Raw genomic sequence first — 23,058 nt, 5'->3', positions numbered from 1 at the left:
TAGAGGTCAATGTCAATTATGATTTATTGTCCATCTCAATATTCAAAAATATTCTCAGAATCATTGATTTAGTTTTCAACCAGCAATAGACGCGCCTCAGTTACAACCTCACTCTAGCTGCGTCATTGCCCCAATCGCAAAGATTCTCAGAATTAATGTTCATGTGTACATATAAAACTTCTGTAAAAAAATTATATAAAACATGCATGGAAATTAAAATGATATTGATTTCTCAATCACAGCGTGTTGGTGATTTTATTTTATAAAAACTCATTTAATAGTAAAACAAATAAAATATTTATCATTAATGCAAAAATCAATTAAGGAACAATTCATATTAATTATCTCTCTAAAAAAAGGTAATAAGATCTGGATACCAGTGGTAAAAATAAAACAAATGATTTTTTTTCTAACAACACTAGCTAAGATAACGATCGATATTATTATTATTATTATTATTATTATTATTATTATTATTATCTCAGTAATATTAATCGATAATTAAGTGAGCATTTAAATATCTTAGTAACTTTAGATATTAATTTAAGATATCTATCCAAAGTTAACATTAATCTCTAATGGAAAGTTTTTTTTTTAAGAGAAATATGAACGGGGAGTTGGATCTAATAAATGGGCTAATATTTTTCATTTCACACAAAGGTGGTGAAGAAAGACTCAAATTTTTAAGGAAAAAAAAATGTCTATATTTAATGATCGATCGATCATATATTAAACAAATTATTGATACATATGACTTTTTTTTTTAAGAATTAGGGTGTTTGTTAGGAGAGAAATTTTCATTTTTATTTTAAATTATCTTAAAAATTTCTCAAAAAAGTTTTATTATAATAAATATATTGTACCTCATTCATAAGTCAAATTTAAGTTTTTTAAAAAAATTTATTTAATTAAATAAGTCAGGTCACAAGTCTTAAGAAAAACCTATTAAACTTTACATATTATCTCGTTTAACAATAATATATTATAATAAAAATATTATTATTATGATATATAATATTATAATTATTTTATTTAAATTATAAAATTATTTTAGTAGTTTAAGAATTTAAATAATTTTAGTTAATGTAATATAAATGGGTAGCAAGAATATAGACTTTTTGCTTTTAGTGAGACTTAAAAGACTTTAGTAACATGTTATATGAAATGTTTATAGGTAAATTTTGTTCATATTTTATGATTTAAAATTATCTTATTATTTTTTAATGAAAATCTTTGATTTTATGTAAAAAAAATAATATTTTTTACACTTTAATATGAAACAAGTCTTTAAATGGATTGATAGACCTACCGAGCTTTTATAAAGGCTGAGCTCAAGCCTAAAAATAGGCTTGTGACAAATAATCCAACTTAGCCCAATCATTTTCATCCCTAGTTGAGTTATAGCGTATCCAAGCGTTGTAAATATATGATAGCGTATTCAATTCTTATAGATGAAAATATATGTGATGCTAAACAAATTGCTCCTAACTCGACTGTAAAATTATGTTGAATTGCAATATGTTTTGTCATATTTTAGAGCCATTAGATTAAATTAAGATCAATGGTTGAGAATTAATGTATTTCTTATAAAATTACATCATATAATTTAATCCCTTCTCTTTTAGAGGATATATATTTATAACAAATTATTAAAAATAACGACAATACATATAAATCAATACCATAAATTCAATGATTATTCATTTTGTTACTATTTAATGCAACATAACAGTTTATTAATTTTATAAAAAAAAATTATTAGTATTAAATACACATATTTACCATTATTTATCATAATTACACTACACAATTATGATTAAGAACTTTAGGCCTATTATGTAATGTCATTTATAAAATAACGAAGAAAGTCCTTGTCAATAGGATGAGGCCCCTTCTGCAAAGATTAGTGAACCCTCTACAGAGTAGTAGTTTTATACCTAGAAGAGGGACCTCTGACAATGCTATTGTTTTGAAGGAAATCATCCATAGCATGTCGAAATCGAAAAAGAAGAAAGGCGATGTTGTGTTTAAGCTGGATTTAGAGAAGGGGTCCCTGCTGGTTTCCTTCCCAAGAGAGGGTTGCGACAAGGGGATCCCTTGTCTCCACATCTGTTTGTGTTTTGCATGGAAAGATTGTGACATATGATTAAGGAAGTCGTGGATGAGGGTCTGTGTGGGAGCCGTACGTTCCATATCAACAACAATGGACGGAGGATATCTCATCTCTTCTTTGCCGATGATGTGCTTCTTTTTGCAAAAGCTAATCCCTCCCAGGTTCGGTTATCGCCGGTATTCTTCATATATTCTGTGAGAAGTCTGGCCTTAAGGGTAATGTGGATAAATCGAAGATATTTGTGTCTCAAAGTTAAAGAAACAAAAGATCTCTAGACGGTGACCAGGGACAAGAATACGGCACTGCTGGGAAAGCTGATTTGGGACTTGCTGCATAATAGGGATAAGTGTTGTGGGTGCAACTGGTCCTAGCTAAATATCCAGGAAATGATGTAAAGACTGTTCTAGGTTAGAGTGGGTCTTATTTTCTGTCATCACTTAAGAAATCCTTTGATGAACTTAAGCATGGATTCCAACTACAACTTGGTAATGGAGAGAACAGTTTTTGGTTTCACAAGTGGTTCTACAATTCAATGCTTGCTCTAGAAGTTCCTTTTGTGCAAATCCATGATTCGCGCGCACTTGCAGGTGCAGGATGTTTGGGATGATGGTCATTGGGATATTAGTTCTCTATTCACTAATATCCCACATGACACAGTGGAGAAGCTGAATCGGTTACGTATTTGGTTGCATAGTAATTCGTCCGATATTATTGTGTGGAAAGGGATCAGGTATATATAGTTTCATGGAAATGGATCCGGTGGCTACAGCTTGGGAAGAACATGTTTTTCTTTTTATTTTATATTCAAATAGGTAAATTGATTTAGAAATTGGTTCAAAATTAAATTTATTTTAAAAAATTAGTTCTGCATTGAACTATTTTTTAACTAATTTTAAATTGGTTCAAAACAAATTAAATTATTATAATAATTTAATTTGTTTTGTGTTAATCTTCACTTCATAAAAAAGAATTCAAGTAATATTTGAATAATGTAACTTAATTTATCACATTAATTATTTATACTCAAACTCTTCATTAAAATAAAATAATAATTGATCATTAGGTTAATTATATGCTCTACTTCTAAAAAAAAAGTTTATATGCTCCTATGAATAGCCTAACTTATTTCCTCCTTCACTTTGCAAAATATTCATTCATATTAGATATCATTCATTGATTTAATTTAATTTTAGAGACAACCTGTTACGGCTTCTTAAATTTAGCATCTTCAATTCAAGATTGATTTATTTTCCTTTCTACTATTCTCATTGTCACGCCCGAAATCTCGATCAGCCTCTGGTTTTGATTGAAGGGGGAACCAACAAACAGACTATTGCCGTAGAAATAACGAAAGTAAAAATATGCGTGCTTTTAAACACAATTGATTTGTTGCATTCGTCCCTTTTCTCATCATAGACTCTACAATACTTTGTTGTCAAAACCTACCTCAAGTTTTTGAACAACCTCTATTTCACCAAATGACATAAAAATCACTAGACCAAGAGTTAAAATATACGCCTTAATTATCCTCATTGATGGTTTCTTCATGGAACAATTATTCAAGTCAACAACGAATTCCTTTCACACACAAAAGAATGTTGAATTCTCATCTTCAAGGTTTTAGTAAAGCCTAAGAAAAGCTTTTATATTGCTATTGTGAAGAGAATTCGAAGAACTCATAAAATTTGTTTAACATGTCCAACAACAATAAGGTGAAGGGCCTCCTTAAAGGCCTAAGATTCATTTCTCAGATATTCGGTACGTGGCATTCACTTATTGTATTAATTTCTAACGAGTTATTTTATCTATTTCTATTCTCAAATATAAAGTTGTAGAAAGATTATGTTGATTAATTAACCCTTTAAAAAACAGTTGATTGATTAAAGGAATTAATACCACTCATACACTTCGCAGATACCGATGAAAAAGACTCAGAAATTCAGATTAGTAATCCCACAGATGTAAGGCATGTGGGGCATATTGGATTGGATGGTCACGATGGTCCCTCTGAAAATGATCCCAGCTGGGTAATTCTCTATTTTTCCAAAAAAAATAACTGTTAATTATTATCATTAACATATTCAAACTTGTGGGACATCAATTAATTACTTAACTAAAATGGTTTTAATGTAAAATACTTGTATTAATTTGTGTGTAAATTTCGCATCATTTTAAAATTGTTTCAGATGAACGAGTTTAAACCCGATGATTCAGTCCAAAGGACCTCTCAAGGTATGTACATGCTACATATAATATTGTGTTTCCATTTTTGAGTTAACATTCAAAATATATTTTTACGTACGATTTAAAAGCCAAACTGCACCCGAAAAAAAAGAGGCAAACTAAGCCAACTTGTTTAATTTTGATGAATGAGTAAATGGGAATTAATTAATTGTTATAGTTACAAATAAACAAAAATGATAGTAACTAAACAGTCGTACAGCAATTCTTTACCAATCTAACAAATAATTTTCACCCTTTTTATGAATGCATGTGGATTCAATTTACCTTGAAGTCACTAAAATCTCGCTTTGCTAGACAATCTACTTCACCAAGATATCTTGACGCTCAAGGACTTGTTAAATTGCTACAACTAGATAAAACTGTTTGCATTTTAAACCCCAGCACATTAATTCTCTAAATAAGTTTTTACGGATAATTTTAATTTTAATATGTTATTGACGCTATAGTGTATATATATATATATATATATATATATATATATATATTGGGTGCCTCTGTTATATCATTTTTTTTCCACCAAAAAATATATATATATTTAAATCTAGATGTTATAAATGTTCCAATGCAGATTCAAATGAGTTTCCCAAATCATCTAAGCGGCAAACAAAATCAATGGGGAACATAAGAGAGTCTCATGCAAAGGAAAAATCAGACAGGAGGCCAAGGCCACATAAAAAGTCATCCAAAACTAATTCAGACCAAAATGATTCATGCAATGGGGACACGGATTCACTCCAACAACAACAAGGGAATGATTTTCCACCTAAAAAGTCTCGTCCCAAGATGTCAAAAGATGGTTCCAATAATGTTGGTGGTGACTCATCCAAAACCAGATCAAAACCTCATCATCATCATCATCATCATTCTAGAAACTCATACTCCAATAATAATCAAGAAGGCCATGCTAGACACAGTTCCAAGACTAGGACCACACACGGGTCCTTTGAAGAAGATGCACATTCTAGGAACAAACACGGGTCCTTTGAAGAAGAAGAACAATTTCAAAGACGCTCTTGTGAAAATATACTGAAAAGTTACCCAAATTAGAGGAATTTTGTTTTTATATACTAGTCTTGAGTAGTTAATAATTGAAATTAGAACACTATTCTCCCCTCCTCTCCTCAAATTCTAATGTATCTATTTAGTTCAATTATTGATGATTGATGTACAGATATTTTTTTCATGCAGTTGTTGCGACTAATGTACTAAACTATTGATGTCCTGCGAATTTGTTTAACATGAAAAATCCCTCAATGTAAGGATAAAAATCACATATCATTCAAATCAAATAAATAACTTCATTATAATCAATCAAGATACAAAAGAACCTCCAACAAGTACACTAAAACTTACTACAAACAGTCAAATCAAAACAAACCCTCAATTGATACAATAGAGACAAGAAAATAAAACCTCAAAATATAGAGTAGATAATGCGAAACACTTATTTCTCTCTACATAATACATATATTTTTTTTCTCGATCCAACCAAACAATTTGAAGTATCACGCGCGTAGAACTTGTTATCCAAAAATCAGTCTAATCCAACGGTGAACGAATTCGCAATTGCAATTTGAAAAATACTCTCCAGTGGTATGCGAAAATCACAATGATTTCTCATCTCCTTCTTTCTCTCTCAATGATTTGTAACTGTTTTCCTCTCTCAAATGAGTCTCTCTCAGTGTATCTCAACATTTAATCTGACCCCTCTCCACTTAAATAAGTGAAACAAAATGAATCTTCTCATTTGGACCTTTACTCCACATAGGAAGAGAGTCCAAAAATCTAACATTTAGATTAGAAGACATACCTTTTGTAAGACCATGGTTCAACCGCATAGAGTTATTCTAGTTTAACAAGTGACATCGGGTTTAAATCTTGGATCATGTAGTTACGTTAAATACTTGAAAAGAAAATTCTGTTGTCTAGAACAATCATACTCAATTTGAATAAAATTACCTTAAGTGAAGGATACATGTGAACGTGCAAAAAAATACTCTTTTGTAAGGCTAGGAAAGATCACCAATCATAACAGATTTATAATATAGTTTTGGGTAAAATATGTTTAGGGTTTTTGTAAAATTTGAAAAATATTAATTTTTTTCTCATAAAATTTTTTGTATTAATTTGGTTCCTCTAAAAATAAAACATATTTTATCTGGTACTAACAGATAATCTGAAGTGCTTAACAGACTTACATATGTAATTTTATAACAAATAAATTAAATAATTTGTGACAGCTAAACCCTCCCTCCTAAAATGAATTAAATAATATTTTTGGGGTTAAAAAATCTATATAAAATGTAATTTTCCATCATTTTCTTGGTGATTTTCTCACTTCCTCATGATAATAGGAAAATGGATGAGACAACAATAGGTTTCGGTGTGTTTGGGAAATTAAAAAGAAAAAATAATTAAGTATCTTAGTCACATTAGAAAATTGTCTGGTTACCACTCAAGACAAAAAAAACATTTTATTTTTATAGAGAATAAATTAATAAAAAAATTGAGGATAAAATTAATAATTTTTAAATTTATACGGATGGATCTCTATTTTAACGTAGAGTTTTTATAGAATTTATCAATAAGAAAATTTTGATAAATAAAGCGAAGTCATTATTACTAGTTTGAGGGAGCAAAAGACTCAACCACATGTATCACATGTTTTTTTTTACATTTTTACACTCCCGTTGATAGCTCATTTGGTTATTCTTAAACGTTAGTTGATAGGACCTCAATCCTGTATTGGCTAAAATTTTCTGCATTCTCATTATTACTTTATGCACTTCATTGTATTTTAGAATAAACTTTTTGAAATATAATAAAAAGTACAAGAAACAATAGTGTGAGTACGGGAAATATGATACAAATGTCTTCTAATTATTCCATACAACAAACATTTTGATTTTACATAAAAAAAAAATTGATTGTTGAAATCATCCTCCGCCTACGTTATGTAAATATCAGAACTAATTTTGTGCAAAATTAAATTAGATTATTCCATTAATCAATTATATGGATAACCAATTATAATTAAAAGTTTTTGTTTGGATAAGTTTGCTGAAAAAGTTGTTTAAAATAATTAATTTTGTTTGGATGTAATAAAAAAAATCAACTCTTACATAATAAAAGAGACATAGCTTAAAGAAAAAATAAGTTGTTGAAAAATAATCATAAACTATAACTTTTTATATTTTTTAAAAATGGTTTTTTAGAAGAAAAAAAAAACTTTCTACATAGTTTAGCTGATGTCTCAAATATTCAATTTATTTTATAAACAGTTTTTTTTATATAACAACAAATGAAATTTGAGATTATAATCTTTCCCAAACATTTGACGCTCAGTGATTATTAGTTTTTCCAAACACAAAACTTAATAGCAAAAACATATAAGCATCTTAGTGTAATTAGACAAGTCAACTATATGCTTAAATACCCGACCAAGACCTATGCGGTTTCTGTTAACTGAAATCTTAAAATATTATATATAGTCGAATGAGAAAGTACATATATTATAAAAAAAATAAAACATGAAAATTGCGAGGATTTTTCTTCTCTCCACCATCGTTGGGTTGTGTTTGCGTGTCTCTCCGTAAATTGCCTTCGACTGTGACAACACGCACCGATCGCCATGAACATCTTCACCAAGAAACCCACCGCCAAAGGTTCTCCTTCTCCTTCCCAATCATTGTTTTCCCTCTCACCTAATTATAATATTTCAAATAGTGTTACGTTTGGGTTGCGTTCGTTCGTTTCCGATCAATTGAATTTTCATGTTTTGGTTTGATAATTAAAAGTGCTTGCTATTATTTCGTGCAGAGGCTCTTCGTGAGAGTAAACGTGAAATGACAAACGCCAGTAGAGGTAGTGTATTGTTTCAATCAACCTCATAAACCCTTAGATCGATTAATTTTACCTATGAATTTCGTGTGATGATTAGAATAAGTTAGAGGTGTGAGCTTTCCACTTATGTGATGTAATAATACTTTTCTTTATGTTACCATGTTATTGGTATGGAGTATCCATTAACTTTAGTGGGATTCTTCACTCCCAACCACGGTTTTTCCATCCACGAGACTCGAACCCGAAACCTTGCTTAAGGGGACCGAGTGCAGTACCACTCAACCAACGACTTGTTGGTATGTGATATAATTAATAATATGCTTCCTTATTTCAGGTATAGAGAAGGAAATTGGAGCTCTACAATCGGAAGTATGTCATACTATAGTCACTTAACGAGTGAATGTGATTATCCTCTTTCTTCAGTCTCAACTTTTTATGGTATATTGAACTAATATTAGCTATTTGTTTGTGTAATTAGGAAAAAAAGCTTGTTGCTGAGATAAAGAGAACTGCTAAGACGGGAAATGAGGTATCATCTCCTTTTCATGCTCATAGTCAAGGTTTTAGTAAATGGTTCGCGATCATGACTTTTGATGATGCAACGTGGAGGTTTTTCGGGTGTCAGGGACTGCAATTTTTTTTGCATTATTGTAAAAAGTGACGAAACTGTGACCACGACTGCAATTTAAAACCTTGCTCATAGGCGTATGTTTCTTTTATGTATTTGCTCACAGGCATTGATCTGAGATTAAAAATGGATGTTTTGTTTGTCACTGCATTTCTCAGGCAGCAACTAAAATTCTAGCTCGCCAGTTGATCAGGCTTAGGCAACAAATTGCTAATCTTCAAGGTAGTCGAGCTCAGATGAGAGGCATAGCAACTCACACTCAGGTACGTTGTCGATGAAGCAGCTATTTTTGTGATGTGTTTATTTGTCTTCTTTTGCTACTTGTGTTTAAGCAGATACATGCTTTATCTGCTCTGTCTTAGCTATGTTTTTCATTCGATGCAGGCCATGCATGCACATTCTTCTGTTGCTGTTGGCTTGAAAGGTGCTACTAAGGCAATGGCAGCTATGAATAAGGTCACAAATTCAATCTTACATTTTAAATATATAATATTTCCATACGATATATTTGTTCCTGGGCCATAAAAGCAATATTTTGTTAGGTTTTATGTATGATGCATAGATATGATGTGTATTGAATATGATACGCATCCGATATAGTGATACAGCTATTTTTAAAGTATATAGGATATCATACAAGCAGGATACATATCTAGATATGTATAAAAATCATGAAACTTAATATAGAGTTCCAAGCAAAGCCAAATTAATAGCATACTTTTTCAACATTACTGAATAAAAATTATGAATTGTGGTCATCATAAATCTTTGCCTATTTCCTACAAAAATAATCTGTATCAATCTCATTCCCATCTAAAGCATCATTCAATAAAAGGAAAATTTCCATTTAAGGTTCCTCAAGAGACAAAGCTTTCTATGTATCTATCATACACGTACTTCTATGTCTTTGGTCTGGCTGCATTAGATTTTCATAACTTTTTCTTGAAAGCTTAGATACTTCAGAAATATATATCGGTGAAGTATCTAAAAGTATTGGTAGGTTTGTGCAAGGTTGAGGGTTTGGAGCATAAGGTTATTTAGGGGTTGCTGTGGGGTTGGTTACATTTTAGGTTTCCACAGAATAGTCAATGACAAGACATTGTTCTTTTACTAAATTTTGTAAAGGATGTCAGTTTCATCCTTCTCCCTTCCTATCACATGCACAGACAAATGAAGTCAGAATTAGAAAAAAGAAATGGATGGTGTGGATATATTCAACGTTGTTGACAAACTCAGAAAAAATGTTGTATCAGGAAACAGCAATGATAACAGCAGTTCTGCTAACTTCCTACGAAATAAACAAAACATTGACATTGAAGTGAAGTCTTTAAACTAATCACTATACCATTTTTTATTATTTTCCCCTTGAACTAAATTAGAAGATTCATTGCAGAAAATGGAACCGGCAAAGCAAGCTAAAATTATACAAGACTTCCAGAAACAATCAGCGCAGATGGATATGACTGTAAGATGATGTTTTGGTTTACTAATTTTGCAAGTTAGAATATCAGGAACTAGTGTTTTGTTTCAACTACTTACGGACTTTAGTGGTATATAATTTTATGAGCAGACTGAAATGATGTCAGATGCCATAGATGATGCCTTGGATAATGATGAAGCTGAAGAGGAGACTGAAGAGCTGACAAACCAGGTACTCTTTGTATTGCCTTTTATTGCAACTTAAAAAAAAATGTGTTGCAATGTTTACAGGGCCTTTTACTTGATTAATTTTTAAAATAATTAAAGACTTTTATTATATTTGACATGGCATTTATTTCACATAAAGTTGTTTACTAGGAGGAATAACAAATGTATCTTGTATTACAATTCATAAGAATTAGTGGTGCTAGAATCATTGTCCAATTTTAGGTCCTAACCACAGCAATAACAGTCTTGGGGCAATCGAGAATCAATAACAAAAGCCACTGAGTTTTATTTATCCCTAGTTGAAGTGAACAGGATGGTCAATTGATGCCATTAGGCTAATTCATAATGTTGTTGAGATAATTAAGGGACTATTCAGTGAAAAGTTTAGGATCTCCTCGTAGCCCTAATTTGAAGAAAGAAAAAAAAAAGAATCAAGGGGGTCTAGCTCAATTGATTGAGCAGAGAATGAATGTGAGTGTTGTAAACCCCTTACTACCGTGTTTAATTCCTACAGATAGAAGAAAAAAAAACACTGCCAAGAGAAAGAGCATGGCTTTTTTACCATCATGTTTCTTACAAGACCTAAAACAACTTTTAAATTTATGAAAATTTATGATTTCCTTGTCACTTGTGGCTTAGTTTACAAGGTTTAGAAGGAATGGTTTATGATTCACAAAGAATAATGAGACTAGATGGGCCGAAGTTCAAGGTCTTATTGTCTGGGATGGCATTTGCTTTGGAAATTACAAAAAAGAAACTGATGGCACCTCTTTTCTTTTCTTGCAGGTGCTCGATGAAATTGGTGTAGATGTTGCCTCACAGGTAGGAATAAGCTGTCATTAATCTCTTCACACTCTCTCATCTGTCATAATGCTTTTTATCAACCTAATTTGTGTCCTATTTGAACTTTTGGCAGTTATCAGCAGCTCCCAAAGGGAGAGTCGCAACAAAGAATGCTGAAAATGATAGCAGGTAGTACATCTTCTGTCTAACTGTCTCTGTCCTGAAGAATTTAATTTGGATCCTTGTGTCTATTTGCCTGAATACTGTGAAAAACAATCCATGGGGAGGGGGTGAATTGCTGCAAGGTCCCTCAGGACTACCTCCTAAGTAGGAAACCTGTGGATATATATAAAAAATAATAATTAAAATTTCTTTAGCTATTTGCTTTTCTTTTGCAAGTTTATTTGACCTTGTAAATTTGATGCCACTGCAGCTCGGGCATTGAAGAACTTGAGAAGCGTTTGGCGGCTCTTAGAAACCCGTAAATTTTGCTTGGGATTATGTGATTCTGGAACTCAGTTTTAAACTAAAATTCTTTCCTGAGCTATGTTTTCTTGGGATTTCACAAGTTTAGTGTGTATATACATCCTTGAAATTATTATGTATGAATAATGATATATCCAAAATTTCTGAGATGGTTATTTACTTGTAGAAGTTGTAGTTGGGGATATAAAGAAAAACGTATAGTTTGATGCTGTTTGTCAGTGAATTGCTAAGTCGATTTAAGTTGCGGCTGGCCGAAGAAAGATTTTACTTGAACGTGCTTGTTAGGAATGAAATCAGGCAACGGGAGAATGATAGTAGATTGAACATGTGTGGATTCGTTGATTCTCTGGAAGGGAAATGCCAAACTGTAGTTAATTGCTCATGTAGACCTTGCATCATCAATAATTGATTTCAGAAACTACAAAGGCTTTACCGTAAATAAATTGGTCTTACTTGTAAATTTCTCTCAAAGCGATACTAGGCATGTTTCACTTTCATTTATAGTTAGATTCCATTAATAAAACTTTAAGAATTTTTAACTAAAAGGTGTTTTTAAAAAATTGTATAGTAACTATGCACTTTTTAATGAATCTATTTTTTTTTAGTTTTTCAAAAATTAAAAATAGCTTACAAATGATACGGGTGGATGTGTAGTCATTGTTTTTCAGTTTCTCTTTTATGGAGATAGGAACCACATGATACATTTCATAAAACGGAGACGAATACTTTATTAGAAACTAAAATTGAAAGTTTATAAAATCAAATAATTATTCTGTAACCTTTTAAAAAATTGATGACTTATATATTCTAATCTTAACCATTCATGATAAAATTTAATGCCAATATTTTATCTTGCTCACATAAAATAACCCTCTGTTAAATATATCCCCTTTTATATATATATATCAAGACTAATTCTAAGAAAGTTATTTTTCATCTTCACCATTCATTCTAATGGTTAAGATTAATTACTTATTACAATCATTAGATTTTAAAAAAAAATAATGAGAGAAAAAAATTACTCTTCATATAAATTAATCTCTCGCATATATAAAGGGTCAAATTGACGGCAAGGCGAGTGAGGCTATCGCCTAAGGCCCATTGCTAGATAAACTATTAATTACGTACAAAGTCACGGCACGTCTATCACTATATTAGGCTCACTAAACATGAATTGTGTAGACTGAATTAATTGTGTAAACTGTAAAGCTAATTAATTAATATAATAAAGTGCAAAATTTGTAAGGGTGTACTCGCGTCTATAAATGTAAAGTTTTTAATGGTAAAATCTAACAGTATTAATTAGTTTTTAATTGAATGAAAATTTTGTTTGAAAAATCAATTGTTTCTACTGTTAAAACGTTAATTCATAAAAAAAAAAAAATGTCGCTAATTCAAAAAGCTAGAAAATATATGAATAATGATTAAGCACCCTATACTCACATATTGTACACACAATCTATTTAGCCAAAAATCAATCCCTTGTTGCATGCGTAAACCCTTTGGGCAAACATCAGTTGTAGAACTGCAGGCTTTGCTAGGTGTACCAGGCATATTGCATGTGCACCCAGCATTAAAATAAAATTTCAAAAATGTCCTTAAAGGTTTTTTGTTTTTATGGACTACATAATTTGTATACCTCATAAATTTTTTTTTTATTTTTTTTCAAAAATATGTTTTTTGAATTTATTAATAAATTAAATTTTTAATAGTAAATATTTTTTTTATAAAAAATATACAAATTAAATAATTCGTATGAGTTATATCAAAATTAATTATTTAAATTTATATGCACATTAAAAAATTTAGTGTTATATATAATAATATTATTTATATTATAATTTAGTGTTAATAATCTGAAAGTCACAAATTCTTGAACCATTAATCTTAAATTAATTCATAAAACATTTTTTTAAAAGAATATTTACAGATTAACTAATCCGTAAGCCTCATACAGATTAATTAATCCGTAAAATTGTTGGATGTACGCAACAATGCCCTAAAACTACAAGTAAAATTAATCTTTAACTCATTAAACTATGAATATCCATGACAGGTAAAAAAAAAAAGCCTATTTAAAAAATATCTGGACACAGCCCTATATATATGTGTGCGGCGTGTGTGAATCAAACACAATTTTAAAACCACCACCACCATTGTGCGCACGTGTGAATGAAGCACGATTTTAAAACCACCACCACCATACCTAGTTATATGGTTGAGTTCGGCAAATATATCTGGCATGCGACTATAGGCATCATGAGAAATGAATAATGAAAGATCTCGAACAGCTTTTGTAGCTTGAGACCAATTTCTAACATCAATAATTCCACTCATAACATGGGAAACATAGAGGCAGTGTTGGGTCTCATTGCGAAAAACCAATAACAATTGTATCATAAACTACAACTCTACTTTACTCTATTTTGTTTCAAAAAAAAAGAAAACAAATCTTTTCTAGTAAAAAGGAGAGGACCCCTGGTTGAGTTCTCAGAAGCATGTTTTAGGAACATGATACAACATCCGAGAAATCTTCTTCCGAAGGCATAATCTAGGAGGGGGCAGAAAATAGTCCACCTTGGTTCACAAATTGGTAACAGGAAGTCAAGTTGATTATGACCGCATGGCTCATGGCAATTCAATAATATACATGAACATGATTCCATAATGCTCGAGATTGATAGTTCTTGGATAAACAAGTGCATTAGAATTTAGAAAATGTCTTTGTAACAAATTGAAACTGGATATACTTGTTACTTCCTGATAGAGAGGAGCTCAAAACTCCGCAGAGGATCATCACGGTTGCCTCTGGTGGATCCAGAGCGTGTGTAAGTTGGTTGTTTTGTCTCGTGCATAGGTTGAATATTTCTATGTGTGGCAGATTGTCGGCTTCCACTTGAGGTTAGCCGGCCAGTACGACTGTCAGTATGATCACCAGAGGAACTTGGCCTGGTTGACAATGAGATTATGGGTCTTCTTGAACTGCTGCCATATCGGGACGAATTGCGTCCCTTCTCTTGATCATGATACTTAAGAGACAAGATAAAAATAAAAAAGTTAAGAACACACGAGTAGAAAGTATAAATAAAACTCCAGCCATAAAAATTTCAACAAATGATTGCATGCAGCATCTTCACAATAGGTTTTGAAAACAATAGAGAAATCTTCGTGTGATGAATAATGAAATCTTGTTGTTTAGAAATATTTACCACATCTTTGTGTACTGCTACTTCCTCAAAACTCCTACGTTTGGAGTGATCACCACGAGGACTAGGACTTGTTGGGTTCCTCCGGGAGAAAGCTTCAACAGCACCAGAGAATTTTTCTCGAATCTCTTTCCCAACTGAAATAAGCAATTGAATGACCAAGGATTATACAAAATAAATTTGGGAAAAGCACAATAGTTTGACCATTATTGACATGAGCAATGAAAACGATAAACATAGTTGACCTGATACTTTTTCTGGCTTTTGTACAGATGGTCCTGCATGCATAGCTGCCTTGCCACTTTCATGCTGTTATTAAAACAATTATAGTAAGTGACCTCAACTAGAAAGCAAAATCCAAATAGGCATGATATAAAAGTACTGACCCGCCCTCTAGAGCTGCTGCCGCCAATCTGCGGATACTTCAATATAGTCCAATCAAAAACATAGTCAAATTGATAGCCTGCACTAACAATGTCCAGATTAATTTGCAACCGTTTAACATACTAGGTTTCCATCAAAATACACAAGAATGATAATATACAATGTAGATATATTGTGTATCAGACCTTCTCTAATAAATAAATCTCGAAACAGCCTCTTTAAATATGAATAATCAGGCTTGTCTTCAAATCGCAATGTTCGGCAATATTGAAAATATGATACAAACTCTGAGGGATATGACTTGCAGAGCCCCTGTTATATAAGGCATAAAATTAACAAAACAACAGGACCAACAAAATTAAGAATTGAAATACAAGTAAAGGACAAAATGTGCAACTTATGCCAATTGTTGAATGCAAAGAACATACGACTTAAGTCTTAAAATGAGAAAATCAACCGGAGAAATTAGTTAATAGAAGAATCCAATATTAGTATATAAGTAAATCTAGTTTAATGCACAAGAGAAACATGCAGTTCATCTTGCTCACAAGTATTCACATTCAAAGTCACAAACTATTATGGGAGTGGCTCTCAGACCTAGTGTGTCTTCTAAACCTCTATGTTATCATACATTCAGGTCCAACTGCATATCAGACCAGTCAACAACATCCAAAAAATTCAAGGCATCAAACACTAGATCCAGAGGGAATATCAAATTTATCCAAAAGCCACACTAATGCGGCTATTCATTATACCTCTAACGAAGTTGACATTTTCTTCTCACTGATTTTATCATATTTTTGTTTTTTGGTGCCAGCCTTCAGTCCCTGCCAGGGAAGACTGAAAAACAAATTGTGCAATGGAAAGAGATAGTGAGAACAACACTTTTTGATAAACTACAGTAAGAATAATATCCAAGTCTAGTACAAGGTAAAGTAAATGTATCTATCAAGTATCTGACCTTCCTCTTAAGAAGTACATGAGCACATAACCAAGAGATTCCAGATCATCCCTTCTGCTTTGTTCTGCCAGCAAAATAAAGTAAAATTGACAAAAGAAAGAATTCTAATTATTGCTTGTCAACACAAAACATAATGAGCGCCACCACAAGTTTACAACACATTACTCACCAATTCCAAGATGGGTGTTGACACTTGCATACCGGGCTGTGCCTGTAAGGTTCTTGTTTTCCCTGTGCAAGAAAGACAACATTACATAACAAAAAAAATATAAATTTTACAAAAAAAACTAAGTCTATATCACTATAATGAAAATTAAAGAGAAAGAGCACTTTAACAGAGTGATGCATGGTTGCAAACACAACCACATTTACAATATTTGACAGTGATCCCAATTAATATTATTATTATTCTTTATAATGAGAGTGAATGATACCAATACTACCTACATTTCGGTAAAAACTATCCACTAGAAAAATGGCACAATACCTATAGACGTGATGTGAAGTAAATGCTTAACTACAACTCTACAAGGAAGACATGCAATTAATAAGGCAAGGTTGTTTTACCATGAAGTGTTTTTTATAATTATACATACTACACCTTAATGTCCTAAAATAATGATGACAAAATTCACCTGTATGGTATGTGCCTATGAGTCTGAAGATCCCTATATTTTTTTGCAAGGCCATAGTCAATGATGTACACCTGAAATGAGATACCCAGCATGACATGAACATAGTTAAAAGAACTGGAACTTGCATAATCAAATAGAACAGTTCAATTTAGTGGCACCAAAGAAGAGTAAATAGGATGAGGTGTGAGGTGCCGCCTTATGGTTTGTTGTAGAAAATGACTCCTAAACCTCCACTTAATTACTCCTAACCAATTGGAAACGAAAATGAGACAATGTAAAACAACCACTAGTTTCTCACAGTTTTTCTAATGACTTTGATTTTTGTTGGGTTCTTTTCTCATCCTAGTGAAGATAAACATTCTGCTCTCTTTTTTCTTCTTCAACCTGAAGCAAGTTTATGCAACTAATCTTCTTACATACTGGTAGCAAAACACCATTTTATGACTTCTCGTAACTATGAAGAATAATTTGGTTCTGTTGGAGGTACACACTTTAGTGGTCTTGCACTATTTGAATTCCAAAATGTGCATTGACATCATGACTAAGAGCATTATGAAAATGAGTAATTTTTCTTCCATTCATATGAAAAATGATGAAATAACAACCAAAATTTACTGAAACAAAAAGGGGAAGAAGAAGGGGAAAGAAGGCATCTTCAACAATATAATATACCTGGTTTGCTTTACGTCCTAGGCCCATTAAAAAATTGTCTGGCTTGATGTCACGGTGAAGGAAACCTCTAGAATGCATATATTCAACTCTGTTAATCTGAACAACAATATTAAGCAAGTAAAACATTAGCATCACTATTTAAGTAAAGTAAGGTACTTTGCTTAAATAATAATTGGCACATTGACTTACTAATTGATCAGCAAGCATTAACACTGTCTTCAATGTTAACTTCCGGTTGCAATAATTGAACAAATCTTCCAGACTTGGTCCAAGAAGATCAATTGCCATGACATTGTAGTCTCCCTCTACTCCAAACCACTTGAGATGGGGAATCCCCGCTTCAATAAGGAACCAAATTGCATTACTCAAAAGGAAAATCTTAATTGTCTCAAAAGGAAACGTCTTAATTGTTTTCTAACACTTTTTCAGTCCTACATTACTTTGAGGGAATAGCTTCAGACTAATGGTTTTGGTTTCATTAGAAGAAGATTCAGGACATCAATTAAGCTATCCTCCAGACTCAAAAAGATAGAACAACCACGTACACACAATGATCGAGAAACAATTTAATATGTAACTTTATTGAGGTATTAGCTAATACATTTAGAACCCAAAATGGTAAAAAAAAAAAGAGATCTAGACTCACTTCCTCCTTGAAGAAGCATATACAATTTTGACTCATAGTGAAGCTGGGGATGCTTGGTCTTCACAGGTTCCTGGAATTTTACAGGGAGAGGACAAGTGGGTTCAGAACAATAACATAGAATATAATGAGCAGACTAACATCATTAACTGATATAAAAAATTCTCAAAAGTATGACGAAAGAATATGACGAACAATCTAAGTAAGATAAACTGCAGCATAACAATGAGAAGTAAAGTATGCATCCATAACGGGATGATGTAGCATTTCACATGCCACTGCAATCCATAAGTATTGCTCAGTAAAAGTGTAAGAAGAAAAAGTTATTACCTTTGTTACTCCAACAATAATAAATTATCTCTCAAATCAAGTGTTACGTATCCTTATTGGAACTCTCATAACATTGATAAAAATATAGGAGACTTCATCATCTGAAGTGACAATATCTACAAAAAGGGAATTCTAAAGCACTCCAATGGGTGCAAGACATATATATGGTCTAAAATCCATGTTCCACTGATTAAATCAAGGTGATTACTGATGAGTTCATATATGCACATATTAGACACATGAAATCAGAAACAGGAACACATCAATGAGTCTCTAAGAATTCATAAAAAAAATTAACAAATTAATCATTTTGCCCCATCCAGACATAAAAGAGGGTTAAAAATTGAAGAGAACTTAACATACCAGCTTGACAGCCACCTCCTCTCCGGTTTGTATATTAACAGCTGACAAAGAGAATATAGATAAAAAATAAGTTATAAATCATATAACAATCTATGAAAATGCTGCAAAAAGGAAGATTAAAATTACTATAAGACAGGATAAAGGGGGCAATAAACATGAACATTACATACCTATATAAAGCTCCCCAAAAGACCCACTCCCAATTTTCCTTCCCAGTTTAAACTTCCCACCAATAACATGATCCATCATCAAAGAAGACATTCAATCCACCCACACCGAGTAACTACAGAGAGCCTTTTTCTGTTCAGATTTGTTCCCAATTTCACCACCAATTTTGTGCCCAAAGGGATCCAGCAGATAAAAAAATTCCAACCTTTATTGGAGAATCCACTCAAATCCAATGGGATTTACCAATATATTCATCCGATTAGCCGCAAAAGGGGATTAAGGAAACAAATCCGGGATAAGGGCCAAATCAAAAAAAGAAAAAAAAAAGGTGCTAAATTTACAAAATCCGTAGCATCCCCAACAATGAAGATGAAATTTTTATTATTCAGAACAAACACAATCTTTTCCAGCTACATTCCTTTTCAACACATGAAACAGAATCAATCACTCCGGAGCACGGATTGAAACCCTAATTTGCAGAGAACATGACAGCATTGACCCAGAATACAAAATGCAAATGGGTATCAGCGACAACACACAAAACTGAATCTTTTTATTATAAAAAAACAAAAAGAGAAAGAACAATAGGAGGAGATTGAGGAGGCTGTGCTGAAGCAGGTAGGAACAAGAGTAATTCCACAAATCAAAAAGTATGGACTTTGGAGAGAGAGAGAGAAGAGCGAGAAAAAGGAAAAGCTGGCAAGAGATTATAGTAATCGTTGGTGTGTTTTGGTTGTATTTAAAATTAGTTTTTTAATTTAAATTATTCTTACTTTTTTATCTTCGTCTGTTCTTTTTTATTTTCAGCGAAACTGTGTTCTGAAAAGAAAATTTGTAGATTATGACAAGACGAGGGGTTAACCGATACCTTCTCTGTCTGTCGCTCGCCCATTGGTAGTCAAACTGTTTCAGGGAAATTTATTTTCTTTTCTTCCTTTTCTATTATTTATTTTACTAAATTTACTTTAATTACTTGTTACTTATTTTTCTACAATCAAGTATGTACGGTTAATTTATGTTAAATTAATTCATATTAACAACAAGTATCATATTCTAATATTGAATCTCTTGTTCGAGAATATCTATGATTTAGATTTTAAAAAATTACTTGTGCATAATTGTTTCCTACTACGATAGTTATATAATTCATTAACATTTTACATTAATGATAATATGATTTTAAACAATTCTTGAATTATCCACTCTTTAATAACATTTAAATGATAATAAAATATTTTTAAATCATAAATGATCAAATTTTAATTTTAAAAAATCAAATATTTTTTTTTAGTAAATATTAATTGTTAATTTTTTTATTAATGGAAAGATTGAATCCACGATATTTCTTTTTTTTAAAATATGTTTGATTTCTTTTTATGGTAAAAAAAACTAAATAATAATATCTTAAAATAGGTATCTTGTTAAGCAATGGGTATTAGAGATGTCCTTATTGATTTAACGGTGGTTAAATTACTTTAATCAATAATGTAAAGGAAATATATATATATATATATATATATATATATATATATATTATAAAATAATAATCAGGAAATAATGTATATTAATATACTAAAGTAGTGCTTTTATTTAATTTTGAAATATTTTAGATTAAATTTTAAAAAATGAAAATTTGAAAAATACTGATTCAAAATTATTATTCTTTTGCACTTATCTTTAAAAAGAATAGATTGATTTGATCAATTTTTACCGACTCTAAAATATAGTACTTTTTTAGTTAACAAATCAACCATTTTTTCGTCGGACCGATTAAACCAATCAATTCGATCCTCTTGAAATTTTAATACTATGATTCAAATCTATGAAAAAAAATCACACAGTGTAGTCTGCCCATAACATTATTCCCAAATTGACTTTTATTCAATTTGATGTTTATAGCTGTGTACGGAGACTGAATACTCCTCCTTGTGAATTCATAACTTTTATATATAATTATTAAAAGATGAATCAAAAACAATTTCACATTAGTTGATTTTAAGGAAACCCTATAATTTATCATATTTAAGAATTAAAAATTTAACTGCTCTTCCTTCCTTCAAAAAAATAGCTGCTATTTTTTAGCATGAAACTTTTGATATTTAAAAATTACATTTGATTTCACTAATGAGGGAATTAAGTTAACTTATTTAAGGAATAATATTATACTTTTTAGTTATGCAGAACTTTGAAAGTATTCTTCGGATTAGTTTTTACGTCAATAAAATTAAATTTCTTCCCAAATAATTTCGGATTAGTTTGGTAGAATGAATTTTCATTTGGACGTGCCACGAGTGTATAAAATATATGCCCGTGTAGATATGGGATATATTAATTAAGTAAAAGCAATAATTGTAAGACGAAAAAAGGTCACTATAGTGAGAATATAGAGAGGAACGTGCGATGACTGCGATCAATTATAAATCCTATTATTCCACTCAAGAAACGCTAGATATCAATTAATGAATTGGCAAACAAAAACACAATGATGAAGGTTTTGTACCATCATAGAGTACACGATTGCAATCAATTGAAAAAAAAAAATTTGAGCCGCTTATAATGAAGAAATGTTTTGCATATTGAATGAGTATTTTTAAATTTAACTAAAATAAATAAATAAGAAATTTAAAATATTTTAAAGTATAAGAGAGAGATATACATGATACTTAAAACAAACAAATATCTATCAAATCCTTCAAAAAAAATAAATAAATATAAACAGTTGAAATATAGTGGAAAAAATCAAATATGAATATAAACAAAAAATTAAAAGGAATTAATTTGACAAACATAAACAAATATGATTTTAGATGTGTTATGGACTGGGCAACTGGACTTAAGGCCCAATCCACATAGAAAACAATGTTGGCCCAAAGTAAACTACCTTTAAGAAACATACATTGAATAAAGTCAATAGCTAACCGTAGGATACTTCAAATATAATCCCGAGTAAATCACATCAAAACTTAGAACAAAATTACTCTATTGCTAAACCCAAGTAGAGAACTATGCTAACCAATATACGCTAGTAAAAAAATGCTAGAATCACTAACTAAATTTTTTAAATTTGCCTAGAAGATGAGTGACTAATAAAAGCCAATCATTACACTTCGGTTTGGTTGTGATTTTCATATTATTAATTAATTAGGCTAAATGATTCAAGACTTAATTCTGGCTTAACATTTGAGCAATGTAGCAAAACTGAAGTACACAACAAGGAGAGGGACATCTTGAATTGTCTTGACGGAGTATAAATAACTACCAATATATAATTTTTTTGATAAAATTGTAAAATTGGTCTCCCACTTTATCTCTAGCTTCAGATTTGATTTCTCAATTTTTTTAATTCACGAATTTGGTTCCCCTATTTTGTAAAATCATGCAATGTTGATTCTCCGGTCCACAATTGGACGTTGACTGTTAGCAGGTGACGTTGACTGTCACGTGTCACGTTCTTATTGGATGATGACTATCACGTGTCATGTTCTGATTTGATGTCAATTCCATGAAAGATGAAATGCATTGTTATTTTCATTGACCAATCAGAACATGACACGTGATAATCACCATTTAATAAGAACGTGACACGTGGCAGTCAACATTCCTTTGTAACAGTCAGCGTCCAATTGTGGCCTGGGGGACCAACATTGTACGATTTTATAAAATAGAGGGACCAAATTCGTGAATTAAAAAATTGGGAGATCAAATTCGAAATTAGAGCCGCTTGCAAAAAAAAAAAAAGATATTAAAATTTGTTATCTCTAATTGTGAGAATTTGTATCTAATTTCTATTTATGATCCTTCATGTAATGTACAACACCTTGTGTAAATAATTGGTTTAAGTTGTATAATATATTTGTTTTATTTCTACTTGACCTCTTATTCAAAGTCTCTATGTCTTTGAAATGTATGTGTGTATAAGGTAAGGTAGCATCCCTTGGTGTGTTTCAGTCAC

The 23,058-nt window shown here is 31.2% G+C and overlaps 3 protein-coding genes and 1 pseudogene across 3 annotated transcripts; 2 read left to right on the top strand and 2 right to left on the bottom strand.

The window, feature by feature from the left end:
• Positions 1-18: 18 nt before the first annotated feature.
• Positions 19-144, bottom strand: LOC114407957 (annotated as a pseudogene).
• Positions 145-3,807: 3,663 nt separating this feature from the next.
• On the top strand, positions 3,808-5,404 carry LOC114405268 (CRIB domain-containing protein RIC5-like). The gene is made up of 4 exons (XM_028367876.1): positions 3,808-3,871; positions 4,028-4,140; positions 4,300-4,345; positions 4,926-5,404. The coding sequence occupies exons 1-4, from the start codon at positions 3,808-3,810 to the stop codon at positions 5,402-5,404; spliced, it is 702 nt and encodes a 233-aa protein (XP_028223677.1).
• Positions 5,405-7,861: 2,457 nt separating this feature from the next.
• LOC114406939 (vacuolar protein sorting-associated protein 2 homolog 3-like) lies at positions 7,862-12,126 on the top strand. Its single transcript, XM_028369819.1, has 11 exons — positions 7,862-8,022; positions 8,177-8,221; positions 8,535-8,569; positions 8,679-8,729; positions 8,987-9,091; positions 9,213-9,284; positions 10,222-10,293; positions 10,399-10,479; positions 11,262-11,297; positions 11,392-11,447; positions 11,692-12,126. Exons 1-11 carry the CDS (start codon positions 7,989-7,991, stop codon positions 11,741-11,743), a joined length of 639 nt encoding a protein of 212 aa, XP_028225620.1. The 5' UTR covers positions 7,862-7,988; the 3' UTR covers positions 11,744-12,126.
• A 1,885-nt stretch (positions 12,127-14,011) lies between these two features.
• Positions 14,012-19,814, bottom strand: LOC114406938 (casein kinase 1-like protein 6). The gene is made up of 14 exons (XM_028369818.1): positions 19,109-19,814; positions 18,939-18,979; positions 18,249-18,318; positions 17,792-17,940; positions 17,603-17,698; positions 16,931-17,001; positions 16,465-16,526; positions 16,296-16,359; positions 16,090-16,174; positions 15,520-15,646; positions 15,337-15,413; positions 15,196-15,259; positions 14,954-15,087; positions 14,012-14,773 (listed from the first exon to the last, which is right to left on the bottom strand). The coding sequence occupies exons 1-14, from the start codon at positions 19,197-19,199 to the stop codon at positions 14,498-14,500; spliced, it is 1,407 nt and encodes a 468-aa protein (XP_028225619.1). The 5' UTR covers positions 19,200-19,814; the 3' UTR covers positions 14,012-14,497.
• Positions 19,815-23,058: the final 3,244 nt, after the last annotated feature.

The sequence above is a fragment of the Glycine soja genome, chromosome 3 (assembly GCF_004193775.1).
Source record: "Glycine soja cultivar W05 chromosome 3, ASM419377v2, whole genome shotgun sequence".
Classification (NCBI taxonomy): domain Eukaryota; kingdom Viridiplantae; phylum Streptophyta; class Magnoliopsida; order Fabales; family Fabaceae; genus Glycine; species Glycine soja.
Note: the sequence above shows the minus strand (reverse complement) of the source record. Positions and strands in the feature narration are given on the sequence as shown.

Excerpts from the sequence above, each read along its gene's own strand:
- LOC114405268 (XM_028367876.1), top strand. The coding sequence starts at position 3,808 with ATGTCCAACAACAATAAGGTGAAGGGCCTCCTTAAAGGCCTAAGATTC. Across the intron at positions 4,141-4,299 it reads CTGAAAATGATCCCAGCTGG|ATGAACGAGTTTAAACCCGA; the intron begins GTAATTCTCTAT and ends AAATTGTTTCAG. Across the intron at positions 4,346-4,925 it reads AGTCCAAAGGACCTCTCAAG|ATTCAAATGAGTTTCCCAAA; the intron begins GTATGTACATGC and ends GTTCCAATGCAG.
- LOC114406939 (XM_028369819.1), top strand. The coding sequence starts at position 7,989 with ATGAACATCTTCACCAAGAAACCCACCGCCAAAG. Across the intron at positions 8,222-8,534 it reads AATGACAAACGCCAGTAGAG|GTATAGAGAAGGAAATTGGA; the intron begins GTAGTGTATTGT and ends TCCTTATTTCAG. Across the intron at positions 9,092-9,212 it reads GCATAGCAACTCACACTCAG|GCCATGCATGCACATTCTTC; the intron begins GTACGTTGTCGA and ends CATTCGATGCAG.
- LOC114406938 (XM_028369818.1), bottom strand. The coding sequence starts at position 19,199 with ATGTCTTCTTTGATGATGGATCATGTTATTGGTGGGAAGTTTAAACTG. Across the intron at positions 17,699-17,791 it reads TAATGCTTGCTGATCAATTA|ATTAACAGAGTTGAATATAT; the intron begins GTAAGTCAATGT and ends ATTGTTGTTCAG. Across the intron at positions 14,774-14,953 it reads TAGCAGTACACAAAGATGTG|TATCATGATCAAGAGAAGGG; the intron begins GTAAATATTTCT and ends TTGTCTCTTAAG.